Genomic DNA, 25,989 nt, shown 5'->3' on the forward strand with positions numbered 1-25,989 from the left:
ACCAATTAGACAAGAATGTCAGGTTTGCAGTATGTGCTTATCAGCATTTAAGCTTCACATGATTTTCTTTGATATGTGTAATTAGATTTTACTCAGGGTAGGTCATCAACATTGTCTAGTCAACAAACAACAGAATGTATAGATAGTGTATGTAAATCTATTTACTCTAAGGTCACTTGAAGAAAGCACCTGTTCATTCAAGTCCACCTTCCTTTGTCCCCGTTAAGTCATTTGCTGGCAATTACAACTTACCTGTGATGTTACCTGGTCTGTTAATTGTCTGACAGCTCTGTCTAGAGTTAAGTATCAATAAGTGACAGTATAGTAAATGATTGAGTATCAGATCAAGGTAAACTAGTAAATTCGTATTGTTTAAACAACAGTTATGATTTGTCCGATCAGTTTGTAGATGGACATCAAACTGACCAATCAGAATGCAAACATCAGTCAGTAAGCCCATTTATCCTAAACAACTGTCCATTATATATTACAGAAAAAAAACATGAAACTGAAATCAGACTTTGGTATGTCTCTCCCCAGGTGAAAGAGCCCAAAATTCCTCCTCACAGAATTGAGGGTGAATGCTCATCTCATGCTCAAAAGTGATGCAGTGTCAAGACAGACATTTGGAAAAAAGCTGTTGTCAAGAGAGAAAGGATGAGTGATCACTAGGATCATGTAATGGGTGCTGTTCATATACCCGAACTTTTATCAGATGATTTAAATAACAACAAAAAGAGTTCCTTCAAGAATACACGAGCCACTTAAATTTCTATAGAAATGAAAACAACATCACTGTAGTCAATGAAATTCTTTATTATTTGTTGAGCTCACAATGAAACATTGTAGTTACACATGTAGCACTTAAATACTCCAAGTATTAGGCAAACCAATACTATGGAGCATTAATATATATACCATGTGTGAGCATTAGTTCTAGAATTCATGGATCAACTGCATTAACATATTACTATAGCATGACTTTGAAGGACAATGTAGTTATCAAACAAATTTACCTGTATAGGCCCCAAGGTTGTCCAATAATTTCTCTTTTAAAAAGACAAAAAAAGTCCACTGTACAACCCAGTATTTCCTTAATCACATTTTAGCTAAACTTTGAAATCTGCAATTCTGGCCAAAACAGAAAATAAAAGACAATTTCAGATGGAATTAATGTCTGTTTTAAACATACTTTGTTGATGAAATTTATCCCTATACCTGTAGATACGAAAATTATTTCCACGTAAAAATAATGTGCAGAGAAAAAACAAATAATGCCGATATGTCAACATAATCAAATTCAAAACTCAAATTCAATAAAACAAATGCAAACAAATGGAGACTTATGAAACAAGACCAGGTGTACCAGAATGGTAAGTGTCTTTTGCTTCAAACACAACCCCCAATCATGTAAATGTTTTTTCCACTGCCATGCATCTTACCAATATAATTTCAACAAAAGCAGTAAAGCAGTGAGACAAATACAATTCTTATCAAATCAAATCATCTACATGTACCCGTTTACATGATAATGACACGACATGTGAGCCTACATTTGTGTGGATGGAAGACTACGAGCTCTGATCGCACTGACAACAGGAATTTGTTTCACTCATTTGGAAAAAGGAAAGAGCTTTTTTTGGGGATAAAAGTGAGAAGAAAACTTTAAGGAGAAACACATATATTATGGAAATTTGGCTATATTATGAAATAAATCCAACTGGGAATGGGACCTAGATTCTGCCAAACAGACACCAGAAAAAGCCCTGGACAATAGATATTGTTAATTGACAAAGAAATTATTCAATCACTAAGGCTGGTTTACGACTGAAAACTATGCTGTTCTATTGATGTTTTCAGGCTACACACAATGTAATATAATCTATTTCAGGTGCTGATGCAGTCTATGGTGGATTATATAGAAAATCATAGACACGTACATAATGGATAAAGTTAGGAGTCATGGAGTGAGAACCTGGTAATGTTATTTATTAAGGATGGTCGGCCATAAAACATTATAGAAACACCTGTACCAAACATTCCAGTAAATGTCTCTAATAAGATTGAAAAACATGGATAATGTATTTTTACATTTTTCATTATCAATAAAAAATATTTGCAGATTTCTCAACAACTTTTCAAGCCCATTATAAATTCACACTTTTATTAATGCACAGTCTCCCTACAATCTTTCCATTAAAAACTACAGAAAACAATATATATCTAAGGCCATAAACCCTATATATATTTTGAATTATCTTATTTGAAAATCTTTCTGTTCTATTTATTTTCATATGCATTACAAACAAAAATATATATGTATCTTTTGAAAGCAATACAAACACCAAGCTCTGCAGTTGTTTCACAAATTTGAATGATTATCGCAATATAAACCTGTTTCAGCCCATGACAATAAATAAGTAGTCACTTTCTAATTTCCTGACCTCTCCACCAGATCATTTTCTAATTTCCACATTTAAATAATCAGTTTAGAAACTCTTCAGTCTCTCAGTCAGATCTCATCATCATCGTGTCATGAATCGTTTTTTGTTCTTAAGGTCAATAAATGATGTCTGTGCCCTTTTCTCGAGATCAGCAAGCTCCTTGACGGCTGGGGCAAGTGATGCCACATGTCCTTGATAGCTACTGCCTGAAATTACAGGATCAATTTTCTCATGAGTTACAGGTTATTAGCATCATATAACATTTACTCAAAAAAGTATACAAGTCCTATTATTTGCTTGTTTATTTTTCTTGATGTTTTGAGATGTATATAAAGATAAGTGTTTATCCCCCCCAAATGGCAATTATCTATGATATGAATATATATAGGTTTTATGAAGTACCTTGAACATCACTGGGGTACAAATTAAGATCATCCAACCCAGAACTACATTTTACCTGTAATTTTCCTTTTGTTGCCATATGTAACTTTTCCATCAAACTCATTAACGGGAACTTTGAGGTCAGGTTCCACTGTATCTATGGTGATGTCCAGGTGCTCTTGGATATCCAGTAATAACTAAAGAGAGATAATTTTAAACAAAAATTCATCAAATTTCCTTCTCAGAACTACAAAGAATTGAAGACATCTCTTAATACATTACCCATTTCACAATTTTTTTTTATCATTTACGGACTTAATTGATGAATTTTTCTGATATAGTTATTGCACCTCTGTGATATACATGTATCTTGTACTAAACATCATTCTGAAACAATCAGAGTAGTACAGCAAGCCTTCAAATACCAACCAAATCCTATTTGTTCCATTATAATGTCTTCATTCCATAAATCAATATTTATGCTCTGGCAGATTAGTGAAATAATTTTCCTTTTGCCACATTTATTTCACATAAACAGCCACATTATATCGACGACTTATAGTTTTAGGAAGAACTAGCTATTAATTTGTTCTAAAAGCATACAAAAACCTACATATGCAGTTGCATTTTGTCAAGGTTATTGCCCCTGACAGAAATAAGAAGGAGAGTTACTTTCCTTTGTCAGTTACTTTTATTACCGATGGTGTTACGTCATGAACAGGTTTAATCAGATATGGCACATAGAGGACAAGGTTATGTTACTGAGAAGATGTAAATAATATTTTACACATAAACTATGTCAAAACCATTTAATATGAAACGTCATTTTGCAGCTTTTTCATTAAAAATATTTCTGATGCAATTATATTCTTGAAATACATTTTGCATTTTGTAGGAAGACTTTATAGTATATATCCCATTTCACAAGAAATGTATTAAAATTAAGGCCCATAAATTGAGAACCCATAGACATTACTGCTACAGAAACAGTGAGGAAATGTTACAAAACCACTACTGTACAGAACCACTACAGGAATCTGACAGAACCACAACTGTACAGAACAGCTACTGTATAGAACCACTACTGTACAGCACCACTACTGTATAGAACCACTACTGCACAGAACCACTACAGAAATGGTACTGAACCACTACTGTACAGAACCACTACAGAAATGGTACAGCACTACTACTGTCAGAACCACTACTCTACAGAACCACTACTGCACAGAACCACTACAGAAATGGTACAGAACCACTACTGTACAGAACCACTACTGTACAGAACCACTACAGAAATGGTACAGAACCACTACTGTACAGAACCACTACTGTACAGAACCACTACAGAAATGGTACAGCACCACTACTGTCAGAACCACTACTGTACAGAACCACTACTGTACAGAACCACTACAGAAATGGTACAGCACCACTACTGTCAGAACCACTACTCTACAGAACTACTACTGTACAGAACCATTGCTGTACAGAACCACTACAGAAATGGTACAGCACCACAACTGTACAGAACCACTACAGAAATGGTACAGCACCACTACTGTGCAGAACCACTACTGTACAGAACCATTACTGTACAGAACCACTACCGTACAGAACCACTACCGTACAGAACCACTATTGTACAGAACCATTACTGTACAGAACCACTGTACCGAATCATTACTGTACAGAACCACTACAGAAATGGTACAGAACCACTACTGTACAGAACCACTACTGTACAGAACCATTACTGTACAGAACCACTACTGTACAGAACCATTACTGTACAGAACCACTGTACCGAATCATTACTGTACAGAACCACTACAGAAATGGTACAGGACCACTACTGTACAGAACCACTACAGAAATGGTACAGAACCACTACTGTACAGCAACACTACTGTACAGCACCACTACTGTACAGAACCACTACAGAAATGGTACAGAACCACTACTGTACAGAACCACTACAGAAATGGTACAGCAACAATACCGTACAGAACCACTACAGAAATGGTACAGCAACACTACTGTACAGAACCACTACTGTACAGAACCACTACAGAAATGGTACAGATCCACTACAGAAATGGTACAGCAACAATACCGTACAGAACCACTACAGAAATGGTACAGCAACACTACTGTACAGAACCACTACAGAAATGGTACAGAACCACTACAGAAATGGTACAACAACAATACCGTACAGAACCACTACAGAAATGGTACAGCAACACTACTGTACAGAACCACTATTGTACAGAACCACTACAGAAATGGTACAGCACCACTACTGTACAGAACCACTACTGTACAGAACCATTACTGTACAGAACCACTACAGAAATTGTACAGAACCATTACTGTATAGAACCACTACAGAAATGGTACAGAACCATTACTGTACAGGACCACTACAGAAATGGTACAGAACCACTACAGAATAGTACAGAACCACTACTGTACAGAACCATTACTGTACAGAACCAGTACTGTACAGAACCACTACAGAAATGGTACAGAATCACTACTGTACAGAACCACTACAGAAATGGTACAGAATCACTACTGTACAGAACCACTACAGAAATGGTACAGAACCACTACTGTACAGAACCAGTACTGTACAGAACCACTACTGAAATGGTACAGAACCACTACTGTACAGAACCACTACTGTACAGAACCATTACCTTACAGAACCACTACTGTACAGAACCACTACAGAAATGGTACAGAACCACTAATGTACAGAACCACTACAGAAATGGTACAGCAGTATGATATTGGAACAAAAGAGTTTCAGGTATAATAACACCAATGTAACTGTAGCTCAGTACTATTTTACAGAGTGGAATTCATTGATCTATCTTGGTTTGTGAGGTTTGAATGTTTGAGCTATCTTTTCCTTCTCCAGACTTGTATGAGTATCTCTTGTTGTTTATAAGATTTTAAATATAGATTTACCAGTAAGTTTAAGTTGTTTAAGGGTTTCCTATTTTTGTCTATGACCAGCGATTATATGCATTAAGTTTTTGCTTCTGTATAACTTACCTTGGGCTGACTGTATCTCAACAGCAACCATCACAGTCTGTCAGGTTTGTATCAGAGTTACCTACCTTCGGCTCTTTATACCAGATACAGCAGCGACAGCAGTCTAAGGTCTGCATGAGAGTTACCTACCTTTCGATCACATCATCATACCAGATACAGCAGCGACAGTAGTCTGTTAGGTTAGTATCAGAGTTACCTACCTTGGGCTCATCATACCAGATGCAGCAGCCACCACAGTCTGTGATGTTTGTATCAGAGTTACCTACCTTGGACTCATCATACCAGATGCAGCAGCCACCACAATCTGTGATGTTTGTATCAGAGTTACCTACCTTGGGCTCATCATATCAGATGCAGCAGCCACCACAGTCTGTGATGTTTGTATCAGAGTTACCTACCTTGGGCTCATCATACCAGATGCAGCAGCCACCACAGTCTGTGATGTTTGTATCAGAGTTACCTACCTTGGGCTCATCATACCAGATGCAGCAGCCACCGTAGTCTGTGAGGTTAGTGTTATAACAGCCCCGTCCACGGTTATTACAGTTTGAATGGTACCAAACCTACAAAATCAATGATTCATTAAATCTTTAATTGCAGTAAAAAGTAATCATTACCAATCAAAATTGTAGTGTGACACACTAGAAGCCACCACACGGTTATTCTAATATCAAAAAAATATCAAAACCTCTGGAGTGTGTCACACTAGGATAAATCAAGAACTGGAGTGTGACACATGCAAGCACCCTGGCCAAGTGTGACACACTAGGATAACATCAAAACCCTGGAGTGTGACACACTAGGATAATATCAAAACCCTGGAGTGTGACACACTAGGATAATATCAAAACCCTGGAGTGTGACACACTAGGATAATATCAAAACCCTGGAGTGTGACACACTAGGATAATATCAAAACCCTGGAGTGTGTCACACTAGGATGATATCAAAACCCTGGAGTGTGACACACTAGGATCAAAACCCTGGAGTGTGACACACTAGGATAATATCAAAACCCTGGAGTGTGACACACTAGGATAATATCAAAACCCTGGAGTGTGTCACAGTAGGACGATATCAAAACTCTGAAGTGTGACACACTAGGATAATATCAAAACCCTGGAGTGTGACACTAGATATCAAAATCCTAGAGTGTGACACACTAGAATAATATCAAAACCCTGGAGTGTGACACACTAGGATAATATCAAAACCCTGGAGTGTGTCACACTAGGATAATATCAAAACCCTGGAGTGTGACACACTAGGATAATATAAAAACTCTGGAGTGTGACACACTAGGATGATATCAAAACCCTGGAGTGTGACACACTAGGATAATATCAAAACTCTGGAGTGTGACACACTAGGATAATATCAAAACCCTGGAGTGTGACACACTAGGATAATATCAAAACCCTGGAGTGTGACACACTAGGATAATATCAAAACCCTGGAGTGTGACACACTAGGATAATATCAAAACCCTGGAGTGTGACACACTAGGATAATATCAAAACCCTGGAGTGTGACACACTAGGATAATATCAAAACCCTGGAGTGTGACACACACACTAGGATAATATCAAAACCCTGGAGTGTGACACACTAGGATAATATCAAAACCCTGGAGTGTGACACACTAGGATAATATCAAAACCCTGGAGTGTGTCACACTAGGATAATATCAAAACCCTGGAGTGTGACACACTAGGATAATATCAAAAACCCTGGAGTGTGTCACACTAGGATAATATCAAAACCCTGGAGTGTGACACACTAGGATAATATCAAAACCCTGGAGTGTGACACACTAGGATAATATCAAAACCCTGGAGTGTGACACACTAGGATAATATCAAAACCCTGGAGTGTGACACACTAGGATAATATCAAAACCCTGGAGTGTGACACACTAGGATAATATCAAAACCCTGGAGTGTGACACACTAGATATCAAAACCCTGGAGTGTGACACACTAGGATAATATCAAAACCCTGGAGTGTGTCACACTAGGATAATATCAAAACCCTGGAGTGTGACACACTAGGATAATATCAAAACCCTGGAGTGTGACACACTAGGATAATATCAAAACCCTGGAGTGTGACACACTAGGATAATATCAAAACCCTGGTGTGTGACACACTAGGATAATATCAAAACCCTGGAGTGTGACACACTAGGATAATATCAAAACCCTGGAGTGTGACACACTAGGATAATATCAAAACCCTGGAGTGTGACACACTAGGATAATATCAAAACCCTGGAGTGTGACACACTAGGATAATATCAAAACCCTGGAGTGTGACACACTAGGATAATATCAAAACCCTGGAGTGTGACACACTAGGATAATATCAAAACCCTGGAGTGTGACACACTAGGATAATATCAAAACCCTGGAGTGTGACACACTAGGATAATATCAAAACCCTGGAGTGTGACACACTAGGATAATATCAAAACCCTGGAGTGTGTCACACTAGGATAATATCAAAACCCTGGAGTGTGACACACTAGGAAAATATCAAAACCCTGGAGTGTGACACACTAGGATAATATCAAAACCCTGGAGTGTGACACACTAGGATAATATCAAAACCCTGGAGTGTGACACACTAGGATAATATCAAAACCCTGGAGTGTGACACACTAGGATAATATCAAAACCCTGGAGTGTGACACACTAGGATAATATCAAAACCCTGGAGTGTGTCACACTAGGATAATATCAAAACCCTGGAGTGTGACACACTAGGATAATATCAAAACCCTGGAGTGTGACACACTAGGATAATATCAAAACCCTGGAGTGTGACACACTAGGATAATATCAAAACCCTGGAGTGTGACACACTAGGATAATATCAAAACCCTGGAGTGTGACACACTAGGATAATATCAAAACCCTGGAGTGTGACACACTAGGATAATATCAAAACCCTGGAGTGTGACACACTAGGATAATATCAAAACCCTGGAGTGTGACACACTAGGATAATATCAAAACCCTGGAGTGTGACACACTAGGATAATATCAAAACCCTGGAGTGTGACACACTAGGATAATATCAAAACCCTGGAGTGTGACACACTAGGATAATATCAAAACCCTGGAGTGTGACACACTAGGATAATATCAAAACCCTGGAGTGTGACACACTAGGATAATATCAAAACCCTGGAGTGTGACACACTAGGATAATATCAAAACCCTGGAGTGTGACACACTAGGATAATATCAAAACCCTGGAGTGTGACACACTAGGATAATATCAAAACCCTGGAGTGTGACACACTAGGATAATATCAAAACCCTGGAGTGTGACACACACTAGGATAATATCAAAACCCTGGAGTGTGACACACTAGGATAATATCAAAACCCTGGAGTGTGACACACTAGGATAATATCAAAACCCTGGAGTGTGACACACTAGATATCAAAATCCTAGAGTGTGACACACTAGGATAATATCAAAACCCTGGAGTGTGACACACTAGGATAATATCAAAACCCTGGAGTGTGACACACTAGGATAATATCAAAACCCTGGAGTGTGACACACTAGGATAATATCAAAACTCTGGAGTGTGACACACTAGGATAATATCAAAACCCTGGTGTGTGACACACTAGGATAATATCAAAACCCTGGAGTGTGACACACTAGGATAATATCAAAACCCTGGAGTGTGACACACTAGGATAATATCAAAACCCTGGAGTGTGACACACTAGGATAATATCAAAACCCTGGAGTGTGACACACTAGGATAATATCAAAACCCTGGAGTGTGACACACTAGGATAATATCAAAACCCTGGAGTGTGACACACTAGGATAATATCAAAACCCTGGAGTGTGACACACTAGGATAATATCAAAACCCTGGAGTGTGACACACTAGGATAATATCAAAACCCTGGAGTGTGACACACTAGGATAATATCAAAACCCTGGAGTGTGACACACTAGGATAATATCAAAACCCTGGAGTGTGACACACTAGGATAATATCAAAACCCTGGAGTGTGACACACTAGGATAATATCAAAACTCTGGAGTGTGACACACTAGGATAATATCAAAACCCTGGTGTGTGACACACTAGGATAATATCAAAACCCTGGAGTGTGACACACTAGGATAATATCAAAACCCTGGAGTGTGACACACTAGGATAATATCAAAACCCTGGAGTGTGACACACTAGGATAATATCAAAACCCTGGAGTGTGACACACATAGGAGTGTGACACATATCAAAACCCTGGAGTGTGACACACTAGGATAATATCAAAACCCTGGAGTGTGACACACTAGGATAATATCAAAACCCTGGAGTGTGACACACTAGGATAATATCAAAACCCTGGAGTGTGACACACTAGGATAATATCAAAACCCTGGAGTGTGACACACTAGGATAATATCAAAACCCTGGAGTGTGTCACACTAGGATAATATCAAAACCCTGGAGTGTGTCACACTCTAGGACTATATCAAAACCCTGGAGTGTGCACATGAAGTATATTCCAGTGTGACACACTAGGAGATATCAAAACCCTGGAGTGTGACACACTAGGATAATATCAAAACCCTGGAGTGAATCACACTGAGAAATAATATATAGACATATACCAGATGAATTGACTAGCTATGTCATCCCTCAACTTGTGACACATTTTTAGGATAATATAAAAACCTGGCAGTGTCTAGTACTGACAGCTCTTAGTACTTGTTACTTTTGTTTTCCTGTACACAAAAATGGAAAAGGTTCTTTATTTGAGCAACCAGGTAAAATGTGTGATCTGACATCACTGGTCACTCAATAACCTATTTATGTTTAATCAAACTTCAGTCACCTTGTGCACCCATTGTACCATTCAACCATCCCATAAATATTATTAAGAATCTTATATATCACAATAAAATTGCATAAATTTTTAGAACTCAATGTGGTGGATGAGTGTTATAAGTGAACTTTTATAAATGTATTAAATGAAGATATCATTATTCACCACATTGAAAGGATGTAAAGGAAGCATTGTCATTGTTCTGTATTTTATTGTGATGATGAGACACCTTCAATGGTCCCCATCTGTATAGGGCAATATCTTTCCTTGATGGATAGCTTTCAATTTTCAATTGCTGCTGGAGGATTGCCAAATATCACTTCATTCCTGTACTTTTCCATGAATGTAATTGCCCGCTCTATTGCCTTTTCTTTTTATTGCATTTCAAATTCATATTCTCTCAGGAATTTTTATTTAATTAATTGACTTCTTCTGTGTTCTTTAACTTCACAAGGAAATAATTTGCTGACAATGTTATTTTCAGTTCTGTATTTATAATCACATCAAAATGAACTGAGACAAATTAAACTTGCTTGAGTTTTGTTTATTGACTATTACAATGTAAGTTTTAAGATATTGAACATATAGAAGATAAGGATTACTTTAAGAATTATTTTTAAAGCTAGTGACAGAAGATGGGATGCCCTTTAACCATAAGTTTGCCCATCTGCCCCTCTGCTCATCTCTCTATGTTTTTGACTTGGTACAATATCTCAAGGTCTGTTGGGCCAATTGCAATCAGAGTGACTCTCAGGTCCTAAGGTCAAGTTCACTAACTTTAAGTAGAAAGTCAATTCTACAAAATATTCTTAGTTCTATATGGGTGATAACACTCATACTCTCTCCATTGTTTCTTCACAAGAAGTGCTAGATTTCAATTGCTCTCAAAGGTCAAGGTCATCATTACTATCAACAGAAATCTGAATATACAGCCAAAAATATGTCAGATATCTGGATGTTATTGGTAAATATTTTCTTATGACATAATGAAGTATAACTAAAATCAAATGAGAAGATGCCAAACTACAGGTGAAGGTCACAAGGTCACAGATTTGAAATTGGAATATATTTCATAGACAAATTAATGTGACTTTAAACTGAAAAACAAAAAAATAGTGTCAATATTTAGAGTTAAAGACACAACACAGAGACTTTCCTGACCTGTCTCAGAACTCCAGGCAGTAGTTTGTTTGTGTGCTGAAGTTTATCCTCCTGTCAATAGCCAGGGTCATTTTTAGGCCTTATAGTAGTTAACAGCTACCTTACTTAACATGAAATAGGCCCCTTCCTTTGCATGACATGCACAATGGCAACAGCACAGACCAGTTTTCCTGAGAAACACGAACTGCCACAAGTAGGATACTATTTAATACATCAAACTGAACTTTTCAGGGACTCAAGAGGTTTGATTTAACTGGATTGATAAACCAACTTGTGTACAAGGGCATTAAATGACATCTGTGGATGGCACTCAGTTTACAACTACACTAAGTTACACTTGTATGACATCCAGTGTACAACTACACTAAGTTACACTTGTATGGCTCCCAGTGTACATCTACACTAAGTCTAATATGTATGACATCCAGTGTACAACTACACTAAGTTACACTTGTATGGCACCCAGTGTACAACTACACTAAGTTACACTTGTATGACACCCAGTGTACAACTACACTAAGTTACACTTGTATGACATCCAGTGTACAACTACACTAAGTTACACTTGTATGACATCCAGTGTACAACTACACTAAGTTACACTTGTATGACACCCAGTGTACAACTACACTAAGTTAAACTTGTATGTCACCCAGTGTACAACTACACTAAGTTAAACTTGTATGACATCCAGTGTACAACTACACTAAGTTACACTTGTATGACACCCAGTGTACAACTACACTAAGTTAAACTTGTATGGCACCCAGTGTACAACTACACTAAGTTAAACTTGTATGACATCCAGTGTACAACTACACTAAGTTACATCTGTATGGCACCCAGTGTACAACTACACTAAGTTACACTTGTATGGCACCCAGTGTACAACTACACTAAGTCTAATATGTATGACATCCAGTGTACAACTACACTAAGTTACACTTGTATGACATCCAGTGTACAACTACACTAAGTTACACTTGTATGGCACCCAGTGTACAACTACACTAAGTTAAACTTGTATGACATCCAGTGTACAACTACACTAAGTTACATCTGTATGGCACCCAATGTACAACTACACTAAGTTACACTTGTATGGCACCCAATGTACAACTACACTAAGTTACACTTTTATGGCACCCAGTGTACAACTACACTAAGTTACACTTGTATGGCACCCAGTGTACAACTACACTAAGTTAAACTTGTATGACATCCAGTGTACAACTACACTAAGTTACATCTGTATGGCACCCAATGTTCAACTACACTAAGTTACACTTGTATGGCACCCAATGTACAACTACACTAAGTTACACTTTTATGGCACCCAGTGTACAACTACACAAGTTACACTTGTATGACATCCAGTTTACAACTGCACTAAGCTACACTTGTATGACATCCAGTTTACAACTGCACTAAGTTACACTTGTATGGCACCCAGTTTACAACTACACTAAGTTACATCTGTATGGCACCCAGTGTACAATTACTGGTACACTGAATTATATTTGTACATGTATGATAGTCAGAAGGTTAGAATTTTGCATCTTGTACAACTACAGTGAACTGAGCTATACCTATTATGCACCCATCCATTTAGAATGATGTACCCAGTATTCATTTGAAATAAATAAATTTTGTGGAGTACCTAACAGTTTATACACTTGCAAAAAATGATACCCAAAATAGATAAAAATGTTGAAAAATACACTGGGCAATTACTATTTCCAAAATTGTAAAATCACAATACTTTCAGGAATACACAACTTCAGGTAGTGCTTCTAAAGCCTCTAAATTTCAGAGATATTTGTGAAAACTGAGGGAAACAATCTCTGTACAAAATCAACATGCTAAATAAACAAAGGGCAATAAATCCTTAAAAATTTTTGATATCTAGATGCTTTGTGAGAAAACACAATTTCATGTCATGTGATTACCATGAAGTTTGAAAGAAATCAGTCAAAATTGGGAGACAAGATTGATATTTTGACATCAACAAGAATCAGTAACTATTCCAAATACAGTCAAATCAAAGCACTGTTCAGTTGAATAAGATCCATTCAAAATTGTGGGAAAATTTGGTACAAATAAAAAATCTATGACTATGTACAAAAACTTTTCAATTCAATGCATGGTTCAAAGCTATATAAAAAAATTTAAATAAAAATGTTGAACTTTTAAGGAAATTATGAAACAGTCTACAGTTTCGGCTCTAAATTTTCTTTTTAATATATATGTTTTTCACAACCTTATTTGTTCCTTGAAAATGTCAAAAGCATACAACCTTAACTGTGTGGACAAATAACATATTTTACATGGTTTAACACTTTACCTTTTCTTTAACAGTGGAAACGAATGAAATAGCAAGTCCCATCCTGCAATGAGAAAACAAACAGTGAGAAAAATAAAATTACACAGTAACATGTTACAAAAAACAGATGTGCAACATAACACATCGGGAAAATAAAGGGCAACTTGTATTTAATTTCATCACAAAGTGCTGTGTCGAAACTCCGAAACAAATGATATTCTCGACTGTTTACCTTTTATAATAAAGATTAATCCCATGTCTGTACAACTTCCAATAAAGATTCTTCTAAACTTTCTTAATCAATAATTAACGATCAAACAAACCACATTGGGTATCAGAAACAGGACCTTTAAATAAAAATACAATAAAGAATGCCATTTAAATTGTGTTAGTTGTCTCTTGTAACCTTTTTTTCTCTCTTCCCTGACATAATAAATGCTTTTTAGCAGGCATTTTCCTCTATTTATGTGCCCAAATTGTCTTTAAGCTGTGACAAAAAAGAAATCTCCTTCATCTTATGTAACTGCTGCAGGCAGAGCATCCGATTGATTAAATGCCAACTTCGACTTTATTAAGGTTTTGTTTAAATAATTAAAGGAACATTTTTTTATACAACATGTTTGATGTATCATCTACATGCAAACTTGAAATGTTGTGTTTTCTATTCAGATTATGGTTTAGAGAAGCGTTTGAACCAAGCTCTGCCGGTATGATCAAACTAAAGTATTATCTTTCTAGCTTTTCATTGCTGCCCAACTCCATACTATGCATCAAGAAATCTTTGCCTACATTTTATTTTCGCCATTTTCTTCCATGAACAGGGAGGGTGAATTTAAGATGGAAGTGAAAATCTATATACTTATACACTTACATAACCCATTTATATTCTCTTAAAGGGAAAAGTGAACACGAGGCAAATTTGTGTATAATGGTACATGGGCAAAAATAACATGAGGCGACTAGTATACAGTATGAGTTCAGCAAAAATCGCAGGAGCAAACATAACATCTGACTCAATTCAAGGAATGGAAGGAATCGTGTCTTAAAATAGCTCTTCTGAGCTAATGTTACGTGTTTTATTGTATTAAATTAAAACTTCTTGTAATGGAATTATTTCAAGACAATGAAATATTGTTTGTTGGTATTACTCTTATGAACAGCAATAAAACTAATCAATGTTACACATAAAAGGTATCCTCCTTCTTAACAATTTATTTTCATTAGGGGGTATCTTTGAGGAGGGGTCTAAAAGTATCCGTTGGCTGGGGTGGGACCACAGGATTACATTTTGTTATGTATGTATGTGAGTGACTGTGTTTTTGAGTGTGTAAAATTTGACATCAGGTCCTTGTAATTGTGTAGTACTGAAGCTGACCTTGTAGTGCTACTCTGAAGTATACTGCCCAAAGTCCCCAACAGAGCAACCCATCTGGCCACAATATACTGACTGAAGTTTTTCATTGTATTTCCACTATGCCGAGCATTAAGCAGGGATTAGCAACCACCTTTCTCCGTCATTCTCGCTCTACAGCAGTTGGTTAAAATGCACTATGTCATCCTATAGGTGCATGACACTGACTAATAATACCATTTCGTGTGGTGTGACTGTGGTAGGGAAGGCAGATGCACTTGATAGTGAGAGTACGTTGAAGCCTTCCCAAAGAGTTTTTCAGGAATATTTCAATACCACAGGCCTGTCTAAGGGCACTGTCCGTGATTTTAAAAGGTCATCCTTTGCTGCTGGCAGTGAGGGACAGGAGAAGAGACAACTAAAGTATTGTCAGGAAATGTTAAAGAGCGTGTTCTTTATTTAGAGAGTAAGTTAGAGGAGATGAATAGGTGGCTGTTGGCCCCTTGTTCAGTACCATCTAATAATGCTTCAGACGATAGTTATGTTGAAACTGATTTGCATGTCTCAGATTGGCAGGACCTGTTGGGCCTACAAACTTTAGATAAGGACAGTGTATGTGATGACAGATACTTGTCTATATTGCTGGTATTGTCTGACACAGCCCAAGGGGATTTGTGTGTCATGTCGGAATATTTTGAGAATGGTAGCCTCGACAAAGGTTTGAACGCACAGGTGGCATCTCTCGATAATTCAGCATGTGTAAAGGTGGTGACAAATTTGAATAAAAGTTTGGACAAGTATAAAGTTCCCAAGAACTGTGTCAATATCAGGGCACCTAAAGTAAATAAAGAAATTTGGTCAAAACAGGAGAGACCTATGTAGGCTGGTGATTATGAGTTTAAGGAGACTCAGGGTATGTTAGGTCTGGGCATGGTGCTACTTATGAAACTGACTCAGAATTAGATGAAATATCCACAGTTTGTGGAAACCCTGCATCTATTATGCGTTGACTCTCTACTGTTGTGTGGAAACGCATTCCAAAAGAAATCAACAGAGAGACCGATCCTGCTAAGACAAACACTTCCAAAGGCTTATCATTCCTTGTGTTCTAAAGATGTCCCAGTTACAGAGTGGTTGCTTGGGGGTGACTTTACTTAGAAAGTTGAAGACATCTCTGAGACAAATAGAGTCTTCAACTGCTTTCCTAATGGAAAAGGTCCAGAAGACCATGGAGAGAGAAAAGTCAATGCCGTGGCAGCTCAGCCATTTGGGATATTACAGCAATGGGCATTTTTACGCCTGCAGGATCGAGGCAGAGGTTAATCTAGACAACCTAGTCGGGGACCACAGTCTCACAGACAGCGGTCCAGTGCCCAAAAGAGCAGCAGTCAGAATGTGAAATAGGACTAGAGGTGAGTTCTGCATGCCCTCCTGGTAGTATAAGACATCATTTCCAATTTTGGCAGTCCATCGCACATGATGATTGAATTTTGCAAATCATTCAAGGTTTACATATAGAGTTTGTTAACCAACCAATACAATATATGGCACCTAGCCCTATTTCTTTTGGGGAAAAAGAATCTGAGATTATAGAACGAGAGGTTGCCAAGTTGTTATGGTAAAGAAAAAGAATGGAAAGTACAGTCATTGATCTGAAGAAACTTTAGCTATAGTGCTCGTTTCATTTGAGAGGGGTGATTACTTTGCATCCAATGATCTCAAAGATGATAAGCATGCTGATGGAGAATAGGTTTTCTAAGTTTCTTTAGTTTCTGTGGAATGGTTCTTGGTACAAATTTAAGGCACTCCAAGAATCTTCACCAAAATCCTTAAACCAATTTTTGCATGAATCCGAAGTATGGGCATTTGTGCCTTTTCTTATGTAGATAATTCATTGGTCAGGGCAGCACAGAAATCTCTGTGTGAGAAGAACTGTTTATTATCGGCAGATTATCTGGGATCCTGATTCATTGGTCAGGGCAGCAGAGAAATCTTTGTGTGAGAAGAACTGTTTGATATTGGCAGATTATCTGCTGGGTTTCAGATTCATAAGGAGAAATCAGTTTTCGATGCTATGAATGAGAGAATTCATTTAGGATATGTGATTAACTCTATCACTTTCACAGCATAATTTACATAGGAAAAGGTACAAAATGTTTGTGATAACTGTTCACACTTTTTAGGCAATAATCACCCGACTCTCAGGGATTTAGCTTGTTTGGTTGGTCTATTTACATCATCACTGAGAGCAGTAAGACTGGCCAGTCTCTATTATAAGCAAACAGATCGGGTGAAGTCACTGAGCTTTGCAGTAGGTGTGTCATATGATGATGTAGTCAGTGTACCTACTGACGCCAAGATCGAGATTCAGTGGTGGATTGATAATGTGAGATGGTCAGATCATCAGGCCAGACGAATCATCTGTGTTCTTGGAGACTGATACATCTATCAGGTTAGGGAGCTAGGTGTGGAGATAGACAAACTAAGGGTTGTTGTTCTGTCACAGAGAGAGGTGATCACCTTAATGCGGTATGGTTGGCTCTGTCATCACTATATTCGATGGTTCAGTACGTACCCATTATTTTTGCATATCATGTATCTGGGGTTCTCAGTGTGGATGGTAATTATTTATCAAGATCCATACAGACATAAGGAGAATGGTCTCTGGATGGGTCAATTTTCCAGCCGTTTCTTTGTCTCCGTCATTGATCTGTTTGCAAGTAGACTAAATTATTAAGGTCTCAAATTTTGTGTCCTGGTAACGAGATTCGCAAGCCTTGGCCTCAGATGCTTTCTCTCTGTCAAGGATAGATTATTTACATCCGTTTTTCCTTCTTTCAGTATGGTGGTGAGAGTCATCCAGAAAATCAAACACGACTGTGTGAATGCGGCTTTTTAGTCCTGCCTTTGTGGAGAAACCAGGTATGGTTACCTATGCTATTAAACGGTATTGTAGGTACCTTTGCAAGGTTGTCAAGATGCAGGAATCTTCTGTTGTCACCTGAGGGCCACTACCATCCATTAACCGGTTTGAGACTGATTGCTTGTCACTTATCAGGAGATCCCTACAAAGGCAGGACTTATCTCAACAGTCTGCCATCCTTGTCTCCTCATCATGGAAGTCATCAACAATTAACCATTATAATCTTGCCTGGAATAACTGGGTGTCTTGGTGTGGTCAACACATATACAATTCCAATTGTCCCACTCTGTCACAGGTGACAGATTATCTTACACACCTCCATGATTTAGGGAAATCATACAGCATGTTGGTTATGCAGAAGAGTATGTTGGTTCAGACTAATGCTTTGTTGGGAAGCTCACATATGATAGGGAAGGATTTTGATGGTTGAGATGCATAGACATTCCGGTCTTCCTATTTCCCTACACATGTATAAACGGTATCTGTATATCTTTTATGCAGGGCAGTACATCTTATGAATAACACTGGGCTTATAACAGTGCATAGGCTTAATGTTTGATAACTACTGACCTTTCAGCTCTTCCCACACGTCCGATTCTGTGGATATAGTTTTGCTTCTCGTCAGGCAGAGTTACATTGATCACTGTCAAAAAAGTCAGAGAATTGTCATTAATTATAGGTGTAACTTTTAAGCAAAAAATATTATCAATTATGTTTTCTTTTTTTTTATAATTTTCCCATGACGAATGTTGGAGGGGGAATAGGAATGTACATAACATGTATTTTTACGTAATACTCATCCTTATCAGCACTCCTGCTCCTTCATTTTGAAACAGATTTTGATAGAACTTCAAACACATAAAGGACCATTATATCCTGGACAAACTCCAATTTCAGGGTTCTGAGGACAAGGTCAAGGTCACTGTTGCTATTTCTAAATATTCTTGTCCTTGCTATATTGGTTTCATTTCTTGCTGTGATTTTCATCAAACTTGAAACTCTCATAAAGGACAATTATGTATCTCAGATGAGTTTGAAATTCAGGTTTCAAGGGTGAAGTCAAGGTTACCATTTCAGAAAATGTCGTCAGAGGTCTGGCAGCTTCATTCCTTGGGGGAATTTTTTATCAAACATAACACACTTAAAAACCAACATTACATCTCAAACAATTATTTTAATAAAGTTCAGGGGTAGTTGGGTCATGATCACAACAACTATCTTTAGAAAATCCTAGTCTGCTATGTAGCTTCAGTTCTTAAAGGATTTCAATCAAACTTTACACAATAAAGGATCACAGTAAGGACCAAAAAATATCCAACAAGTTCAAGTTGCAGGATTATAAGGTCAAGGTCACCATTGTTATTTTTAGAAAATCCTTGTTAGTACTCGACTGGTTTCCCTTCTGGAGGGATTTCAATCAAATTTCAAGTTTACATAAAGGAACAATATCTTTACAGACGAGTTTGAGTGACAGGGTTGTAGAATCAGCACTCTAAAATGGCCTCATTCTTTTAGCATTTTCAACAAACTGTATTGTGCTGAAGTCTAGGTTGTATAATAAATGTGAGGAGACTTGTAGTACTTACAATGCCTTGGTTTGTTTTGGTGTTAGTGTGTAGAACAGAAGGCATTCTTAATCTTATTCTTCAAAATCTATATTTTTGCTATCAGTTATCACAAATATATAGTTCTGATGAAAAAAATTTAAACGTTACCTGATATGTTAGGAGAAAATGTTTAAAAAACATTATGTCAATAGCTCCCTCTTATTATATCTATTCCATTGGTTCAAAAGCAAATATTTTGCAGTTTGATAAAACAAGCAATTCCATTTTTTTATGAATGGGAATGATATTTTCACTATTTAGCAGTACATTAACTTGACAGTGAAAATTTAATAATCAGTGAAATAATGTTCTCCTATATCCAGATTACAAATTTTTCACTCGTTAAAGAATAATTTGATTGTTTTGTTACTAAAAGCCTCTATCAGTTTACTTATAAAACGTGCGCGATGCAAGAATACGATCTAAGTGCAGTTAAAAGTCCAGCTTCACTCTGATACTTACCACAGGGAAGACCGCCTACATCTATTCCTCTGGCTGCTACATCCGTACAGATGAGAAATTTCACACCCTTATCCTTGAGCAAGAACACAAAATTTGTAAATTATACTGAAGGGTTCACATATAAAATTTAGGAAAGATCAAAGTTAAACTCTAACATCAAGTCCCTACTAAAATTAGGACAACTGGTAGTTAATATGTCTGATCATGGAAAAATGGATGACAAAGAAGACATTTTGGTTAAAGACAATAATTTTACCATTGTGTCCTATATATGTAGAATGAAGTGTCTATAAAAAAATACTTTTGTGGAAGTTACATGTATAAATGTCTTGATCCTTCACACTTCCACTAACTTGTTGAGACCACTAAGTCCCAAAAGACATAGAATTAAAAAATAAATGTACTTTTGATTAAATCAGTGAAATATGTTTGAATCAACAGAGGGCTGAACTAATCCAATTGTCTTTTTTCAAAACTTCTTTTTTTTTTTCTGTTTCATATCCTTCACCATACCCTCATAGGGTTAGTAGAGAAAATTTTAATCACAACGCGACAAATTATTTTTTACTATTAGACATAATTGATATGAGTGGGCTTTAACAACAGCCATGGACTATTTGTTAGATAACTTTTTGTCAGACAAATATGATACATATGAGATTAAAACACTGTGTATTATATAGAATGTGCTGTTCAGAGGGGATTCCAACACCTCTGCTCATTAACCAATATTTCAAATCATCCAAATTACTTTTTATATAGTTGGACAGATACATGTTAGAATGGCCAGAACTAAAGGCTTATTACCCCACTTTGTTTTGATAGTGTTTTGTTCGAGAATTGCTTTTCTTGAAACCTTTTTAAAATGAAAGCAAATACTTACAAGCATATATCAGAATATTTTTCATTTACTTAGAATTCATCGTTTCAGCTGGCTAAACACCAAATTGTATCTTAGAAGAAATTGAGCTAAATAAAACAATTCTTAACATTCATGGGGAAGCTGTATGATGCCAACACTGAAGTCAGCAGAAACTTAACACCTTGGTCTTCAATCCATTCCTTTATTGAAATGATTCAAAAAACCAACATGAAATTGCAAGAGAACATCAGGTTTTTTTCTGCTATACACTTAAGGTGACAAAGGTATTGGGTTTGATAATTTTTTTTTTCTTCCCAACTATTACTGCGAGTGTCAACAGATGGATCTTGTGATAAATTATAGTCAATACTTGGTATAAATCTTTACCTTGAATTTCTGTAAATTGGCTTTTCTTTCGTGTGGCTTTCGATCACCGTGCAAGCAGACGCAGGAATAATTTCTACCTAGAACATAAAAACAAACCAAAGCCTTCACATAAAATTACTGATAAAGCATTGAATCAATCTTCTTTTTTTCACTTGCACACAAAGGAAAGGAATGAATATAACCATTTTCACAGAAACAAAACTATATTTGAAACTGAACGAAAATCAATCTCTTTTGAAGATTTTTTTGCACAACAGAATATATATCAATTATATGAGCTAGGCTGTTTTAATGCATTAAGCATTTATTTCTTGATGATTAAGAAAAGCTGACAAAGCAAAATTTTTTATAAATGAAACAAAAAAAACACTGAAACATTTTTTCTACCACTGCAGCATTTCAAACTTAATCAGAAACTAATATATACTGCATCAATTTTTTTTATTAATTATTTATTAAAGGGGCTTCAAATTGAATGATGACCTTGAAGAGTAAATAGTGGATACTTGATAAAATATTTGTATTTATTTAGTTCTGAAAGGGGCTGTATAAGCCCCAGAGACCTTTGATATAATGTAGTTTATTACAATGATTTACAGTGTTGGATGGTAGTTTTACACTGTAATATATAGATATATAGGATCATACTGCTAGATAAACCCACTTTATGATTTAACATGGGAACATTACATGTGTAGTTGTAGGAAAAGATTATATCCAAATCCTGATGTAAGTATAGATTGCTTTAAGTATGGGTTTCAATTTTTTTGTTTCTTTTGTTGAAATTCCATACATCTTTAAAGAACAATTCTTGTTTTAGTCACACACACTGACTAAGCAAGTGACTTCAGAATAATTATCCTATACCCATAGCTATGGATTTTTAAGCAAAGAGTGTTGGCCTAAATGACATATTTCTATTTTTTTCCTTGATGACGTATGTTCAAGATTCAATTATTGAAATTTACAACAAAAGACGGAATTAAAGAAAACGTCCTGTTAAAGAAAAGAAATTTAACAGTTGTCCATTAAAGAAGAATAAAGGTTTTGTAAATCAAATAACTCAGACACCATTTCTATCTGTCTCACATCAATCATTGTAACTACAAGATCTGTAACAACCCTTGTGACATATCATTAAAAATATACTACACCTACACAGAATGTCTATTCCTACAAAACTGGTATTTTGTACTACTTCAGGGAAAGATAACTCTTCAGATGTGACATATTGGACGAAATCAAATCCATATTAACAGAGCAATATTCAAAGTAACATCAAAGTAATTTTGTCAGGGGGATTCAATCATGTGACTTCATAACGGTGTATGATGACAATTTTTATAAGTTAAATGAATTATAATACTTTTAACACATTCTCATTTTTTTTTTTAGGCCAACACTGCTGGGAAAGATAAAATACACTTCTGTAAAGAAATTTGATCAGGTTCAATATATTGCAGTACATCTTTTATCAGGAAAGATTAACTTAATATATACATGTACTTCTAGCATTTGTACAGCTGTGTCGCTGTACCCTTACTATAATAAACATCATGCTGAACCCTTTGTTAAGTGTTGCTCTGTAGTCAGGTGTATACTATCAAAAAGAAGCAAAATGGACCTGTGTTGCTCACCAGCTCTAGCTTATATAGAGATAACATCATCAGAAGAGTTAACTCCTGTAACTTCATATTCACCATTGATATCATTCCTTCTTTACAGTACAAAGTATATATCATTAGAAATAATGAGGAATATTTGACCTCTATGACCTTAAAGGTGGATCTTGATCATTCATTTGAACAAATTTGGTAGCCTTTATCCCAGCAAGCTACTGACTGAATATTATGACCCTGGGCCTCTTCATTACAAAGTGGTTATTTCATGGAAAGAAATGATGCCTGATGGCCGACTGATGCCACACTAGTGCAAAAGTATATGGCCCTTTGAACAGGTGAGCTAAAAATACCGAAAAAGAAGGACAAAGGTTATCAATTTATTTGAATTCTAAAACAATATATCAATCAGCCCAACAGTCATGTTAGCTAGGACAGCTTTTTTATCATATAGCAAATACTTCAGTACTACCTTTGATATGCATATCCCTTTCTGAAGTACTTTAATTTACAGGTAAATCTGAGAGATAGGTAAGATAAGTGTATGGTTGTTTTACAAACATATTAACAATAAATCATGTAATAATAACATTAACACATCTTATAAATTTTATCAGTTACACCGCTGTGAAAATTTTCGGTGAACAGATAAGGTCCAGCACTAAATCAGAAAATGAAGTTAATGATATAGAAAGCCAATAGTATCTATCTCAAGCTTCAAGCTGTCGAATAACAGCAATTATTCTCCTATAAATTAGTCAATTATCAGAAAGGTATGACAGACCAGATCTTTCACAGCTTTACCAGTACACATAGGTTAATAACATCCTTTGTCTGACTCGATTGGTAAGGAAACTGAAGCCGAACAAAGACAAGTCTTCCCTTGAATCCTTAACTATTAGAGGCTGGTATGTCTTTCAACAATCGACAATTAAAGGTCAGAATTCCCTTCAATAATCCACCATTAATTAAGGCTGGAATTCTCTTGAACACTTTCATGTTAATTAATTATAATCAATACTTAAAAATTCTAACATAATTTGAGTTTATAAATATGACATTACAGAAATGAAAAAAAAAATGAGAAAAGACTTAATAGAATACAGCATCAAAAAATATATTCAAGCCTCAAATGGCTACTCTCTTCCCTTTATTTGGATTAATTTTTATACCATTTAACATCAATATCCATCATGATTGATCTTCAACATACATATAAGACTTATGAAGTTACCTCCCCTTTGTGGATTTTTTTTAATCTTATCTGTTTCATAGCATGTTTTGAATCCCCCTTTTTAGGTCTTATATACATTTTAAAATATAAAATAATTATTCTGTATGAAGGTAACTGCTACCTTTATCATCAGAGCCTATTTTCTTTTCAGTGACAATTAAGTTGAGATGCAGATTTACCTCCCCTTTGCTGTAAATATTTCTCCAAGTTATCACAGTCTAGCTTTGTACGACAGAAGATCAGTGCCTGGTCCATCTTGTGCTCATCTAAAGCCTTCAATACATACTCGCCCTTCAGGATCTTTATCGCTTCTGAGTAAGTTTCTGCAAAGGAGATAAAGGAAATGTCAAGTTTTCGCTGTGATGCTTGTTATACATCATTGTTTACTTTTGACTATGTAGAGGATATTTAATAGTGTCTAAAGGAATAAATATGTTTCACAAGTATATCTAATATTTTAGTTTCTATCACAAGTGTTCAGCACAAGTGAAATATATTTATTACTACTGAAGACACTATTAAATATTCTATTTATTACATTTTCACAAGCAAAATAACCTAATTCTGGCATGTTAAGGAACAAATTTAAAACAAGAAAGCTGACTAGGTTTCTTGCAGACACTACTTACTCATTTTAACTGCAGAGTATATGACAAAACATAGTCTGTTTTTTAAAAAATCATTAAAGATATCTGACAAAAATACAATTCAATATAAAATTATTTTCATATTCAAATAGAAAATGTTACTAATTCATGTGACTAAGAGTCAAAATTTGCTGTAAAACCTTGACAGAGTGTTTAACCTGTGACAATTTACTACACTGCTGGCGCCAACCTACAGTTGTCACTGTTGATGACACAAATCCCCTTGAAATGTCTAATGTGTTAGCTCCACATTCAAGACATTTGGTTTGGGATTGGATTTGATCTCTGATAAGGTAGTCTGCGTTGCATTGTTTGCCGACTTTCATGGAAATGAACATCTACCATGGAATTGAAAGTTTTGCCGCAAATATACAACCCCATCAGATGTCTGATTTCGTTTTTTTTTTTTTTTTGTACTTGGCTTTATGATTTGTCAATTTTATCAGATGATTTGTATTTTTTCTATTCATTGATGTAAGTCTGCAAAAGTGTTATTTTTCACTATATGAATGTAATAAATGCCATTTCACCTTCCAGAAAAATACAATACAAGATATTTTGCAATTTTTCTGGATCAAAAAAGTGATCAGCTTTCTGTTACAAGATAAATTAATGTAACTCAGAGTATAAGAAGCAAAATAGAACAAGAGGCCC

The 25,989-nt window shown here is 36.1% G+C and overlaps 1 protein-coding gene across 1 annotated transcript; it reads right to left on the minus strand.

Annotated features, from left to right (window-relative positions):
• Window positions 1–800: 800 nt before the first annotated feature.
• LOC132560455 (ATP-dependent RNA helicase DDX1-like) lies at window positions 801–25,321 on the minus strand. Its single transcript, XM_060225117.1, has 9 exons — window positions 25,318–25,321; window positions 24,868–25,011; window positions 21,836–21,912; window positions 20,587–20,659; window positions 19,088–19,160; window positions 14,265–14,307; window positions 6,356–6,454; window positions 2,902–3,022; window positions 801–2,650 (listed from the first exon to the last, which is right to left on the minus strand). The coding sequence occupies exons 1-9, from the start codon at window positions 25,319–25,321 to the stop codon at window positions 2,526–2,528; spliced, it is 759 nt and encodes a 252-aa protein (XP_060081100.1). The 3' UTR covers window positions 801–2,525.
• Between the last annotated feature and the right edge of the window lie 668 nt (window positions 25,322–25,989).

This window comes from Ylistrum balloti, unplaced genomic scaffold (assembly GCF_031769215.1).
Source record: "Ylistrum balloti isolate Yb309-2 unplaced genomic scaffold, AGI_CSIRO_Ybal_v1 Utg371064, whole genome shotgun sequence".
Classification (NCBI taxonomy): Eukaryota; Metazoa; Mollusca; class Bivalvia; order Pectinida; family Pectinidae; genus Ylistrum; species Ylistrum balloti.

Excerpts from the sequence above, each read along its gene's own strand:
- LOC132560455 (XM_060225117.1), bottom strand. Across the intron at positions 3,023-6,355 it reads TCTGGTATGATGAGCCCAAG|TTATTACTGGATATCCAAGA; the intron begins GTAGGTAACTCT and ends ATCTCTCTTTAG. Across the intron at positions 2,651-2,901 it reads CAACAAAAGGAAAATTACAG|GCAGTAGCTATCAAGGACAT; the intron begins GTAAAATGTAGT and ends CTGTAATTTCAG.